Source organism: Monodelphis domestica, chromosome 1 (genome assembly GCF_027887165.1).
Source record: "Monodelphis domestica isolate mMonDom1 chromosome 1, mMonDom1.pri, whole genome shotgun sequence".
In the NCBI taxonomy this organism is placed as follows: domain Eukaryota; kingdom Metazoa; phylum Chordata; class Mammalia; order Didelphimorphia; family Didelphidae; genus Monodelphis; species Monodelphis domestica.
The window spans coordinates 81050289-81065334 of NC_077227.1; the positions used below are offsets into that span (position 1 = coordinate 81050289).

At 38.5% G+C, this 15046-nt stretch overlaps 1 protein-coding gene across 7 annotated transcripts in view; it reads right to left on the reverse strand.

Annotated features, from left to right (window-relative positions):
• The window catches only part of LOC100023204 (cytochrome P450 2C18-like), a 48843-nt gene that overhangs the window by 15032 nt on the left and 18765 nt on the right, over positions 1-15046 (reverse strand). For 6 of the 7 annotated variants that reach the window (XM_007478772.3, XM_001374781.4, XM_056802231.1 and 3 more), the window contains 4 exons: positions 9743-9905; positions 7830-7979; positions 4850-5010; positions 3791-3967 (listed from right to left, as the gene is read on the reverse strand). In XM_007478772.3, the coding sequence (XP_007478834.1) occupies positions 3791-3967; positions 4850-5010; positions 7830-7979; positions 9743-9905 (651 nt within the window). The remainder of the gene's footprint in view (positions 1-3790; positions 3968-4849; positions 5011-7829; positions 7980-9742; positions 9906-15046) is intronic. The other variant, XM_056802225.1, reaches the window with a different exon arrangement.

Here is a 15046-nt window from a genome sequence, read left to right on the forward strand (position 1 = left end):
TGCTGATTGTGGCATACCGGTCTTTGCTGAGAGGTAAACAGATCTTCATGAGCCTCTCGCTGATGCCCACAGGCAAGTCTGGCAGCTGTTTGAGCAAACTGGTCTTGATGTCCAGGTCAACACCGTGGATTCTGTCTTCATTTGAGGCTCTACCTTTCCAGAAGAAGGTGTATCCAGTGGTGGGTTCACTGAGTGATCCCTCTTCTGGTAAGTGTGTTTCGCTTAAGGCTGCGATGTCAATGTTATATTGAGCCAATTCTTTACCGATGAGAGCTGTTCTTCTCTCAGGTCTTGGGGTATTCTCTCTATCAAGTAATGTTCTGATGTTCCATGCTCCTAGTAGGAGTTTCTTTGTATTTTTTCTTTGATTTCGACCGCTTAAAGGGGATGACCCGCCAGCTGCAGTGTGCTGACCGGGTGTTTGTAGGGCAGGCAATGTTTGGGACACCTTTTCTAGTCCCCTCCCTTGATTAGGGTGAGCAGTGCTGTCCTAGAGAGGGCTGCTCAGTCACCCAGGATGCTGCCGAACGTCCCTGCTGCCCACAGGGCCGAGCGACCACTGGTCCGTGGGCCACCTACGTGCAGGATCGTGACTACAACTGCCAGTGGTCACCTCCACCTCTTGCGTCGTCACTCCCCCATCGCCGGGTGTTTGTAGGGCAGGCAATGTTTGGGACACCTTTTCTAGTCCCCTTCCTTGATTAAGGTGAGCAGTGCTGTCCTAGAGAGGGCTGCTTTTTACAACGTAAGTGGTCTTAAAGATCCATCTTATTTGCAAACATTCCAGTCCTGCCTGGACGACAAGCTGTCTGCCAAGGGACCACTCACTGGAAGCTCAACCAAGAAATGGAACCAGTTCAGAGACGCAGTGAAGGAAACATCAAAGGCAGTCCTAGGCCCCAAACAATGCAACCACCAGGACTGGTTTGAGGAGAACAACACTGCTATTGAAGACCTATTGAACAAAAAGAACAAAGCCTTTATGAAGTGGCAAAATAACCCAAACTCTGCTCCTAAAAAGGACAGATTCAAGTCTCTCCAAGCCACGGCGCAGCATGAGATCAGGAAGATGCAAGACCGATGGTGGGGAAAAAAGGCAGAAGAAATCCAGGGGTTTGCTGATATGAAAAACTACAAACAATTTTTCAGTGTCCTCAAGACTGTCTATGGACCATTAAAACCCACCACCACTCCCTTGCTATCCTCTGACGGTGACACTCTCATAAAAGATAAAAAAGGCATCAGCAACAGATGAAAAGAACACTTCAGTCAGCTTCTCAACCGACCCTCTTCAGTTGACCAAAGCGCCCTTGACCAGATCCCCCAAAACCACACCATTGAACAACTTGATGTCCCTCCTTCAATAGAGGAAGTCCAAAAAGCCATTAAACAAATGAGTGCAGGCAAGGCACCCGGTAAAGACGGGATACCAACTGAGGTGTACAAGGCCTTAAATGGAAAGGCGCTCCAGGCATTCAACATAGTGCTGACTAGCATATGGGAAGAGGAAGACATGCCCCCAGAACTCAGAGATGCCTCCATCGTAGCCCTATACAAAAACAAAGGTTCACGAGGAGCCTATGACAACTACAGAGGCATCTCACTACTCTCCACTGCTGGAAAGATCCTGGCCCGTGTTATACTCAACAGACTCCCGTCATCTGTTTCAGAGCAGAACTTGCCTGAATCACAATGTGGCTTCTGACCAGATCACAGCACCATCGACATGGTCTTCACGGTGAGGCAAATGCAGGAAAAATGCCTTGAGCAGAACCTGAGTCTCTACATTGTCTTCATAGACCTGACAAAGGCGTTCGACACAGTGAACAGGGACGCATTGTGGGTGATCCTCAGCAAGCTCGGTTGCCCAGCAAAATTCCTCAAACTGATCTAGCTCTTTCATGTCGACATGACAGGAGAAGTCCTATCTGGTGGAGAGACTTCCAATCGCTTCAACATCTCCAATGGCGTGAAACAAGGCTGTGTCCTCGCTCCGGTACTATTCAACCTATTTTTCACCCAAATATTACGACATGCTGTGATGGATCTAGACCTGGGTGTCTACATCAAATACCAACTGGATGGCTCACTATTCGACCTTCGCCGCCTGACTGCCAAAACAAAGACAACAGAGAGACTCATCCTGGAAGCTCTCTTCGCAGATGACTGTGCTCTCATGGCCCACCAAGAAAATCATCTCCAAACCATTATGGACAGGTTCCCCACCGCAACAAAACTGTTTGGTCTGACTATCAGCCTCAGCAAAACAGAGGTGCTGTTCCAACCTGCACCAGGGAGGCCAACGAACCAGCTGTGCATTACAATCGACAGCACGCAGCTTTCTAACGTCAACACCTTCAAGTACCTGGGCAGCACCATCGCCAACGATGGGTCCCTAGACCACAAGATCAATGCCAGGATCCAAAAGGCCAGCCAGGCACTCGGGCGGCTGCGCTCCAAAGTCCTCCAACACAGAGGTGTAAGCACTGCGACGAAGCTCAAAGTGTATAACGCAGTGGTCCTCAGCTCGCTCCTGTACGGTGTGAGACATGGACACTGTACTGGAAGCACATGAAACAGCTGGAGCAATTCCACCAATGCTCCCTCCAGTCAACCATGAGGATCCGATGGCAGGACCGAATCACCAATCAGGAAGTCCTCGACAGAGCCAACTCCACCAGCATCAAAGTCCTGGTCCTCAAAACCCAGCTACGATGGTCTGGACACGTCATCCGCATGGACCCACAGCGAATACCAAGACAGATATTCTATGGTGAACTGTCAGCTGGACTCAGGAAACAAGGCCGACCAAAGAAAAGATTCAAGGATCAGCTAAAGTCCAACTTGAAGTGGGCTGGCATTACACTGAAGCAACTAGAACTCGCTGCCTCTGACAGAAGCAGCTGGCGAACCCACATTCACCATGCTGCCGCCACCACCTTTGAAGATGAGCGACGTCGACTCTTGCCGCTGCGCGTGAAGGCCGACACCAGGCCACGACTGCACCTCCCGTAACAACTGGCATCCCATGCCCCATGTGCCACAAACTCTGTGCCTCAGCCTTTGGACTCCAAAGCCACATGAGGGTACATCAATAGATGATAATGCACAAAGACAATCATCATTCTCGGTCACCGAGAGACTACCACTAACCCCATGGATCACAGCTATTCATGGAGTTTTGTTGTCAAGGACACTAGACTGATTTGTCATTGCCTTCTCCAGTGGATCCAGAAGATCCTTTTGTCAGGCAAATAGAGATTAAATGAATTGCCCAGGGTTGAACAGCTAGGAAGTGTATGAGGCTAGAACTGAACTCAGGTCTTCCTCACTCCAAGTCTAGTATTCTTAAGCTCTGAATCACAGTTGCCTCTTGAAAAGACCTTAAATGCCATTAATCCCAACCCCATCATTTTACAGATAAGGAAATTGGTAGTTAACTTGATCAGTTAACTTGACATTTCCAGGGTTATATAGCTAGTAAGGATCTGAGACTAGAATTGAACTCAGGTCTTCCTGACTCCACATTCTCTTCATTCTTCCTTAGGTCATGCTCTTGCCTCTTGTATTAGTCTCAGGTTCCTTCATGTATTTACTTCCTCCAATTAGCCTTAAACTCTCTCACAAAGTGGGCCAAAGCTCCTGGTATTTTTGTCTACACCTCAGTTCCCAACATCATTCCCTGAAGATGCAAGGTTTAAGGCTTTCTTGTCTCTTTATATTTACTTGAGAACAGCCTCCAGGACCACTCAGAAGAATTGTCCTACAGTCCTAGTTCTCTCACTCGTACCTGCTCCATTTTGATAAGGAAAGAGTCGATCAAATCCTGAGGGTTGTTGGGGTCCAGGGCATCTTGATGTTCCTTCACTTTCTCCAAAAAGAAATTATGCATCATTTGAGAGATTTTAAATAGCTTGTGGTGAGATCCTGGGAGATACTGTGCCAGAAGTGGGAGGAGGTTATAGATCTATAAAAAGAAACAATTATTCATTTTTTGGGTAGCTATATAACACAATTCTTTACTCTCAGATTCCAAAAAGAAGATTGTGATTGGATAAGAAGGGGTTGGGGCAAATCCCTTCTGAAAAAAAAATACGACTTTTATCTTTACTCGCCCTCTTCCTTCCTGAAAAAACCCGTAAAATCATTTAATACCCCTCTACACCCCTCACCAGCCCATCTAAGCCTCCACTCTCTATGCTTTATTACCACTTGAAAAGTTTCTTGCCTTTCTACCATTTTCTCAGAGCTCTACTTTGCAATTTCCAAAGTAACAACTGATACTTACCCTGTCCAGGCTTAAGAGTTAAGGGCAACATTCAGTAGTCCTTTGGCAATGGATATCTTTAAAAGGGACCTGGAATTTCAGTGTCTGTACCATATAGATGGACTACTTCAGGAAAAGGCCTGGCAGACCCTCAGTCAAACTTCAATGGGGTGACATAAGTCATTTTTATTCAAGGGGGTATCTATTAAGGTTCATATTAACCCCTAGCCTTGATCCGGGAAGGGGTTTCTCTGAATTAAAGAAGAGTGCCATCTATTCCAGTGTGTAATTAGAATCTGTTACCCTAAAAACTATGATGCCCAGCAAAACTACAATTCCCAGAACCCTACTCACTTCCTGTCATTATTATGTGCTGATGTAGACAGGATATAAATTGGGTGTAGCCCCGCCTCTCATTCTTTTTCCTTCCTTGAGGCTTTGATGGAGCAAGCATTTTTGAGCAGGTAGAAAAACTTAGTCACATAGTTCTATTTTGTCAGATAATAAACTTTATAAAATAATATTTGAAGTACTGCACATTAATTTAAATCTTACACCAGAAAGAGGGAATTCTGCTCATACCTGTATCCATGGTGAACTCAGGATCTTGACCTTTTCATCTAAAAGCTTCATTAAATGTAGAAATTTCTGATCATGATATTCAAACCGCTTCTGGAAAATGATAGAGCAGATGACATTGCAGGGAGCACACCCAAGGATGAATGTGGGGTCACAAGGCATTCCTAAAGTATTAAGGAGAGAGTTTTAACATTATTTTTTTAAATTTAATGCCACTAAGATTGCAAGAAGCAGTGGCCTTGAGGAGCAGTGGCCACCATTATCTTATGGTCTCCTCCAACAGGTATATTATAGCTGAGAAAGTCAGAAAAGTTATTTAAAAAAAACACTTTGAGGGGACAGCTAATGGTTCAGTGGATAGAGAGCCAGACCTAGAGATGGGAGGTCCTGGGTTCAAATCTGAACTCAGACACTTCCTAGGTATGTGACCCTGGGCAAGTCATTTAACCCTGATTGCCTAGCCCTTACCACTCTTCTGCTGTGGAACCAATACACAGTATTGATTCTAAGATAGAGTAAAGTTTCATTTTTTAAAAAGAATTTTGTATGTATTTGCTGATTTAAATCTTTACAATAGATCTTAGTGGAAGATAATTGAGAAAAGGCCAAAATATAAGTGTTTTGGTTAATAGGGGTATTATGAGACCCAAATGGAATAATGGATATAAAGCATTTGCAAAGCACTATGTAAATCCCAGTTATTATTATTATTATTATTATTATTAGCCTTTAGTCACTGATCCTCCAGTCTAATGTTTTAATAAATTTATTAATTTTTTATTAAATACTTCATTCCTTAAGCCGTTGTTCTAATGCATTCTTTCTGAGTTCAAACAATGTTTATAGAGCAATATGGGTGTTTACTGGTAAATGTTTAACAATAACTATCTGGAGTAAAAAACGTATGCACATATACTTTACCTTGGATTGGGTCATGACCAAACTTTGACAGTGCTGTTTCCTCCTAACTCTCATGCTTCCCTCCCCAACACCCACAAGCATATTCTGTCTTTATGTTCTAAAAAGTACTTATTACATAGAAGTTGTGGGTTCAGTTTGTCTATCACTTTCTGCCCTCCCCTGATGCCCTGTGGACATATTAGGATTCCATAGCAGAAAGAGGGAAATTTCTGTGCCAAACAGCTTAGCATGGAGTGGCACAAGAAGAAGATGATGGAGGATAAAGGAAGATTGTGAATCTTATGAATCAGCTCAATGACTTTCTACCCTGTTCACAGCCCTCTTTCCTATTTTTTAAAGCTCTTCAGAAAACCATCAGGAAGTCTACAAAATCATTCAATTCTTATAACTCATCTTCAAGACATGAAAGCTTTTTTATGGAACTTCTTAAGAAGATCAACAGAGCTGGTCCTTCAGGATGTTTGAGAGCAATACGTCAATTAGAAAAATAATAAAATGTGCCTCATTGCATAGAGATGACTCTGAGTTCTGGAAGACTATACCAAAGAGCCCCAAAATTCTGCTGCCTAAGAACCAACCTAACCAAGTAAATAGAGATTCATTCAGAAATTGGTCACTATCAAGGCAATACAGGAAGGGGGAGAGAACAAGCATTCATTGATCACCTATTATCTTCTAGCATTGTGCTAAACATTTAAAAAATATTATCTCATTTGGTCCTCATAACAACTCTATGAGGTAGGTGTTATTATTATCCTCATTTTACAAATGAAGAAACTGAGGCAGACAGGATTAAGTGAATTGCCCAGGATCACACAACTAGCCTCTGAGGTGAGCTTTGAATTTAAGTCTTCCTGATTTCAGGTCCAGTGTTCTATCTACTGCAATCAACAAAAGAGGAAACATTAAGTGTTTCTATGTGACAGATAATGACTTATTTAATCATGGCAAATCATGCAACAAAGAGGGAGACCAAATGTTAGGGTCTTGTGCTGGCCTTGGCTATTTGTCTAGTAATAGTTCCAAAATGACAGCTGTGTGACCCTGGGCAAGTCACTTGACCCCCATTGCCTAGCCCTTACCACTCTTCTGCCTTGGAGCCAATACACAGTATTGACTCCAAGATGGAAAGTAAGGGTTTTTTTTTAAATAGTTCCAAAATGGGTGGAGAATGGGATGGTTGTTATAGAGTTGGGGCTAATACCCAACACTCTCAATTCTCAATCCAGTGCTTTTTCTTTTCTTTTTTTAAATTAATTTTTAACTGTTTTTAAACTATTTTCCCATGGTTACATGATTCATTCCTCCCCTCTTCCCTCCCCACTCCCAGAACTGACAAGCAATTCCACTGGGTTATACATGTATTATCACTCCATAAGCTATTTCCCTATTATTGATTTTTGTAATAGAATGATCCTTTAAAACCAAAACCCCAAATCACATAACCATATAGACAAGTGATAAAGCAAATGTTTTTCTTTTGCATTGCTACTACCACTATTCTTTCTCTTGATGCGGATAACATTCTTTCACGTAAGTCCCTAGAATTCAGTGCTTTTTCTAACAGAGCACAAGGACTCCTCATAAGACTAGTATGAACCTCAGGATGGCTATATTTTTCCTATTTTTTCTCATCTCCATTCTTCAGGACTTTTAGAAATGACTGGTGGACAGAGGACTGGACTTGGACACCCAAGTTCAAATATAGCCTCAGACACTTTCTGGCTAGGTGACCGTGGTCAAATGACCTAATCTCTGTCTTCTGTTTGTTTGTTTTTTCCTCTGTAAAATGAGAGTTGTAATAGCATCCCATAGGTGTGTGAAGGTAAAATAAAATGTAATTTATGAAGCATTTTGCAAACCTCTGAGTGCTATTGAAATACCAGCCATCATCATTATTATTAATATTGTTATGGACTTGTACCAGAACAGGACTGAGAGCTCAGACAAACATAGGGTAGTTGAAGACTACAACAGATTCTTAAGAGCCTACCTCAGCCTTTATAAGTTATCAGAAAATTTTTCCTAAGATTAGCTTCTTTTTAAGTCAATGAGTACTAACCATTCGTTTTTTTTAATGCCTCAACCAGGCACTTTGCCTCTTCTTGGACTCGCTCCTCAATGCTCCTCTTCCCCATCCCCAAATTCTTCAGCGTCATGAGGGAGAAGCGGCGGATTTGCTTCCATCTCTCTCCATTGCTAAAAGCAAGTCCTATAAGGAGAATGAAGGAGATAAGAACAGGGAATTCCCTGCTGCGACAGACTGAAAAGTCAACAGCATTAGCCTCAGAAAATGTTCATCTCCTATCTATGCCTAAGGTCTCTCAACTTGGTTCTAGTAGAACAGTTTGAAGTGTACGAATTGTCAAGCACCACAAGAAAGATAATTTTGCTCTTTTTTTTTTTTTTTAGCTCAAATAACCTGGACAAAGCACCCAGGTCCCAGTGATATCTAGATGACTAATTTTTAAGCCCTTTCAAAAAGAAATGGTACAGTTTTAGGGAATAACATAGACGCCCTTACTTCATATTACTCCAATCCACATGTTTTTCAATGCTCAGTTTTCAAAGATTTGATATTTTGGTTGCCACATAACATTGCAGACGAATAATAATAATAATAGTATTCAGCACTATATTGTTTGCAAAGCATTTTAAATGCTATCTCACATGATCTTCACAATAGCCTTTTGGTGTCCAGGTACTATTACAATTTCCATTTTACATCTGGAGAAACTGAGCATGAAAAAGGTTAAGTATTAGTCTCTAGTCATTCAGCTAAAAAGTATCTGAATCAGGATTCAAACCCATGCATTTCTGTGTCAATGGCTTAGATGAGATCATTTTTATTCACTTATTGCTAGTACTTGGCAGAATTTCATTTATCTCATGAAAAGATTTTTTTTTAAATAAGCACCTATTGGTCAATCTTACTTCTTGCCATTAACACTTAAAGAATATAACTGAGGGAGTAGTTAGGTAGCTCAGTGGTTTGAGAGCCAGTTCTAGAGATAGGAGGTCCCAGGTTCAAATTTGGCCTCAGACACTTCCTAGCTGTGTGACCCTGGGTAAGTCACTTAATCCTCATTGCTTAGCCCTTACCACTCTTATGTCTTAGAACCAATACATAGTATTGGTTCTAAGACAGAAGGTTGAATTTTAAAAAAATAAATCTAACTGTATTTATGTCTGAATTGAGAGACTTGGGGCAGATTCTACATAGTGGAGGAAGGAGAAGTGGGAGGCTTGTCTCATCCTATGGCCTCTCTAACAAAGAATGGTTGGTTTGTGAGATCTTAGGAAGCGTGATTTCTCTAGGAGTTAGCATGGGCGCCTCAAAAATAAGTCTTTTCAGATAAACCTCATTTTTTGATATGCTTATAAGACCAGTAGATTCAGGCAATATTGATCGATTTCCCCCAAAATTTCAGCAAGGCATTTGGCAATATTTCTCACAAACTTATTGATAAGATGAAGGAGAAGACACCATCCAATAGGCAAATTCTGGTCAAGCCTAGAAATACAGGGAGAGTAGTTTAAGGTGGGGAGAACAACTGAATACACTAGGAAAGTGTTGATGAGAATCTGAACTGAGGTGGTCATTTTGTAAGTAAAGAGAAAGGAACACAAATCCCCTAAATCTATATAGCTACTATCTTAATGCTATAGGTTATGAATCCATGTGCCTGCTTCAGGAGATTTAGGTGAGTGACTCTCCTTTTTTTTCTAACCATTACCTTTCCTCTTAGGATCAATATTCTATATTGATTCCAAGGCGGAAGAGTGATAAGAGCTAGACAATGGTGGTTAAGTGATACCTGAGGCCAGATTTGAACCCATGAGTTATCATCTCAAAGGTTGTCTTTCAATCCACTGAGTCACATAGCTGTCCCCACATGAATATATTTCTACCGACTTCTTGGAATGCCAACCTTTTCCTCAATCTCTGCTTCATCTAGATTCACAGAAACTTACCTAAACCTTTGTTAATAGCATCAATGATTGGGAAACTTCCTCTGCCAGCAAACTCTTCTCCATGATCAATCAGAGCTTCTTTCATTGCCTTGTACCCATGTAACACAACAACAGATTTAGAACCCAAGTACAGAGTGAAAACTGGGCCATAAACTTTTGCCAGCTGTGGGAAAAGATGTAGACAGCATTGAGAGAGAGTCACCACTGATACAGCCAAACTGATATATTTTTTACTAATAAACAAAACTCTAGAGTCTCTGGCTTTGCAGTGGCTATCTCCAGGGCCTGAAGTACATTCCTACTTCCCTTCTGCCTCCCTGATTTTTCTCTTCATTCACAATACAGCACACACCTCTTTCTAATTTAAACCTTTCCTGATCCCTTCAACTATTTCCCCCTCAAACTCTTTTTAACTAGTTTTTTTGGTGTATTTTCTCTTAATTTTATCATATGTCATATGATATTTCTCATATCAAATATTTAAATAGTTTTGTTTTATGGTTTTCTCTTCATATTGTTCACACATATGAAAATATGTATGTTTTATTAATATTTTTCATATTTATAAAATGTGTCATATAAGCATGAGAAATACAAAGAGAAAAACACAAAAATTCAAACTAGTTAAATAGAATTTTATATAGATAGATAGAAAGGTATACTTATGTTGCTGTTTCCCCATTAGAATATAAGTTCTTTCAGGTAGAGATTGTTTTCATTCATTATATTTGATCCTGAGCATATAGTGCAGCACACTGCAGGGGCTTATTAAATGCTTGTTGAGTTGCTATGTAATATAGTATAGAAATACTATCTATGGGAATAAGATGAGAAAATAAATTGTCAGAACAAACAGGCAAAAATGAAACAAAATTTTCATTTTTTACCAAGAATATGATGGTCTACTTAAAGAACGTTAGAGATTCAATTAAACAATTGAAATAAATAAACTTTAGCATCAAAGCAATAGGGTATTAAATGATTCCATATAAATCTCATCCTTTCACTGTACTACCAACAAACCTAACAAAGAAAAATTGTATTCAAAATTACTATAGAATGAATAAAATGCTGAGGTGTCCTCCTTCAAAGACATACATGATAATATGAATGTAACTTTAATAAACACATTTGTATAATTGAAGAGATATATTACTTGTGCATGGTCAAATGCACATGAAAATAATAAAAATGGCATTACCTAAATTAATTTACTTATTCAAGGTCATACCAATAAAACTGCCACAGTATTTCTTTAAAGATTGAGAAAAAAAGAATAGCATGATTAAAGAACAAAAGACTAGTAAAATAATTCAGGAACAAATTGTCAGGAATCTCATGGGAAATAATTTTTAAAGGTTTTAGCAAGAGGCCTATCAATACCAGATAGCAAACTATACTACAAAAGAGTAATCATTAAAACTATTTGGTACTGATTAAAAAATGAAGAGTTGACTAGTATAACAGATTAATTATAAAAAGATACAGAAATAAATGACTAAAACAGCATAAACTTTGAGCGAATCCAACTATGAATGAATAAATGAAGGAATGAAAGAATGGATGGATGGGGAAAAAACATTTTAAGCAATAATGTATAGAAATTGTAGAAAAATGTTGGGATACAAATACAAAAATGAAGATAATTCTTGACTTCAAAGACCTAATATTCTAATATAGGAAGTTATAAAGAGAATGGTGACCAGGAAGGTGAATATTGCTTTGGAAAGTTAACAAGAATTCATAAAGCTATAGGGCAGTGTTGGCAAAGGTTTTCAAGTTCACGTGCCCAAACTGCCACTTTCAAGTTCACAAGCCCAAACTCAAGCTGCCTGTAAGCCCTCCGCATTGCCCCAGAGAGTGGAGGGAGGAAGTGCTTACTTTGGGTAGCTGGATAGCAGGACAGGGCATTCAAAATATCCTCAGGAGCTGGGAAGAGGGGGAAGAGAACAGCTTTTCCATGCCATTCCCAGTATATGTGCCTATACTTTGCCAACACTGCTATAGGGAAATGAATTTACATATGCCTTATATGGGCAAAGAGAACCCATTTTTTTCATAAATCAAGAATTGAGAATCAACTCCTATATAGGAGAGCAAAGGATATGAGCTCAGTGGCAAGATAATTTGCAAGAAGATGCTAGTAAAGTGAAACATGAGAGGAGACTGACTTAGATGTAGTGGGAACCTGTGGTAACTCCCAATCAGGACAAATGAATCCCCCGAGAGATGGTCCACAAAGACAGGTTTACTGTATTGGGGTAAGAATGCAACAAAAATTTCTGGAAAGGTTTTTAAAAATAGGCAGGCCAAAATCAGGTATAAAATAACAACTAACATGATATACAAAGAAAATTCCAAATGGAAAAACAACCTAAATTTTTAAAACAGCATAATAAGCAAATTACAGCAAGAAAAGAGATATATTTACAACTGTGGATAAGGGAAGTGTTCATAACAAGGACTAAATGAGACTCACAAAAGATATGATGGACAATTTTTACTCTATAAAACTGAAAGGTCTTTGCATAAAAAATCCATTATTAAAATTAAAAGGGAAATAGTTTGATCAGATAAAAGAATGATCAGAACTATTAATAACAAGAGAAATGCAGATCAAAATGAACTTGAAGTTTTACCTCATCTTTTAAAGTGGAAAAGAACATAGGATAGGAACAGTGCTTAGAGGAGTTGTAGGAAAAGAGGCATACTTGTGGATTTGTTGGTGGAATAATGAATCAGTACGAACATTTTGAAATTCAATTTGGAGTTATGCAAATAAAGTGACTAAAAGATCCACATCCTTAAAACCAGAGATTCCATTTGTTGGCTTATACTATAAAGAGGCCATCAATTAAAGAGAAAGTCTCCATTTATACCAAAACTATTTAAGAGAAGAACTTTTTGTGATAAAAAAAGAATTTTTTAAAAGTAGATGCCCATTAATTGGGGAATAGATAAGCAAATTGTGGATGTAAGTATGTAGCAGAATATTACTATGTAATAAAAAATAACAAATATAATGAATAGAGAGAGAATTAGAAAGACCTATATGAAATGATAAAGAATAAAGAAAGCAAATCCAGAAAAATTATGTACATAATGACTACAATAATATAGAGAAACATATTTAGCTTCTGTTTAACTGTCTTCCTTAAGTTCCCATTCTTTTTTGCCTGTCCTCCACCCTTTTTTGTTCTCCCTCCCCTTCTTATCTTTCCTATTGGGTAAGATAGATTTCTAAACTTGAGTGTAGATGTTATTCCCACTTTGTGCCAATTCTGATGAGAGTAAAGTTCAAACATTGCCCTCTACCCCCTCATCTTCCTTTGCACTGTATTGATTGTTTCATGCCTTTTCCTGTGAGATAATTTACCCCTAACTTACTTTCCTTTTCTCTTTATAGTCTTTCTTATCCCTTTATTTTTCCACATTTTTTAGTTTATTTTTTTAGAATATTTTTCCATGGTTACATGATTCATGTTCTCTCTCTCCCCTCTTCCCTCCCCCCTTTCAAGACTGACAAGAAATTCCACTGGTTTACACATGTCTTATCACTCAAAACCTATTTCCATATTATTCATATTTGTAATAGAGTAATCTTTTAAAAGCCACAACCCCAAGTCATATACCCATATAACCAAGTGATGAATCATATGTTTTTCTTCTGCATTTCTACTCCCATTGTCATTTCTCTAGATGTGGATAATATTCTTTCTTATAAGTTCCACAGGATTGTTCTTGATCACTGCATTGATATTAGTAGCATTTGATTGTTCCACAATGTTTCACTTTATGTGTACAATGTTCTCCAGCTTCTGCTCATTTCACTCCACATCAGTTCATGGAGGTCTTTCCAGTTCATATAGAAATCAAGCAGTTCATCATTCCTTATAGCACAATAGTATTCCATTACCATCATATACCACAACTTGTTAAGCCATTTCCCCAATCTAGGGACACCCCCTCATTTTCCATTTTTGTCACAACAAAAAGCACAGCTACAAATATTTTTAACAAATATTTTTAAAATCTCTTTGGTGTATAAACCAAGAAGTTGTATGGCTGGATCAAAGGGCATGAAATCTTTTAAAGCCCTTAGGGAATAATAATTCCAAATTGCCTTCCAGAATGGGTAGATCAATTCATAACTCCACCAGCAATTCATTAGTATCCCAATTTTGCCACATCCCCTCTAACATTTATTATTTTCATTTATTGACATATTGGCCAATCTGCTAGGTTTGAGGTGGTAGCTCAGAGTTGTTTTGATTTGCATTTCTGTAATCAGGAGGGATTTAAAACACTTTCATGTGATTATTTATAGTTTTGATTTCTTCATCTGAAAATTGCCTATTTATATCCCTTGAGCATTTGTCATTTGGGGAATGGCTTGATTTCTTGTAAATTTTTCTTAGTTCCTTATATTTTTGGGAAATTAGACCTTTGTCAGAGATTTTTATTATAAAATTTTCCCCCAGTTTGTTGCTTCCCTTCTAGTTTTGGTTGCATTGCTTTTGTGTGCAAAAACCTTTTTAATTTAATACAATCAAAATTATTCATTTTACATCTTATAATGTTCTCCATAGCTTGCTTGATTTTTTAAATTCATTCCTTTCCCATAGATCTGACAGATATACTATTCTATGCTCAACAAATTTATTTATGATTTCACTCTTTGTATTTAAGTCATTTACCCATTTTGAATTTATCTTGGTATAGGGTATGAGATGTTGATCTAAACCTAATTCTTCCCATACTATTTTCTAATTTTTCCAGCAGTTTTTGCCAAATAGCCAGTTCTTGTTCCAAAAGCTGGGATCTTTGGGTTTATGAAACGCCATATTGCTGAAGTTGTTTGCCTCTAGTCTATTGCACTGATCCACCCTTCTGTCTCTTAGCTAGTACCATATCATTTTGATGATCACTGCTTCATAGTAAGTCTAAGATCTCATGCTGCTAGGTCTCCATCCGTCACATTTTTTTTTCATTAGTTTCTTTGATATTCTTGATCTTTTGTTCTTCCAGATGAACTTTGTTATAATATTTTCTAATTCTTTCAAAAAAGTTTTTGTTAATTGATAGATATGAAACTAAATAAGTAAATTAGGTAGGATTTTCATTTTTATTATATTAGCCCAAAAGCAATTAATGTTTTTCCAATTGTTTAGACCCAGTTTTATTTGTGTGAAAAATGTTTTGTAGTTGTGTTCATATCATTCCTGAGTTTGTCTTGGCAGATAAATTCCCAAATATTTTATATTGTCTAGAGTGATTTTATTTTTTTATTTTATTTAATGAGAC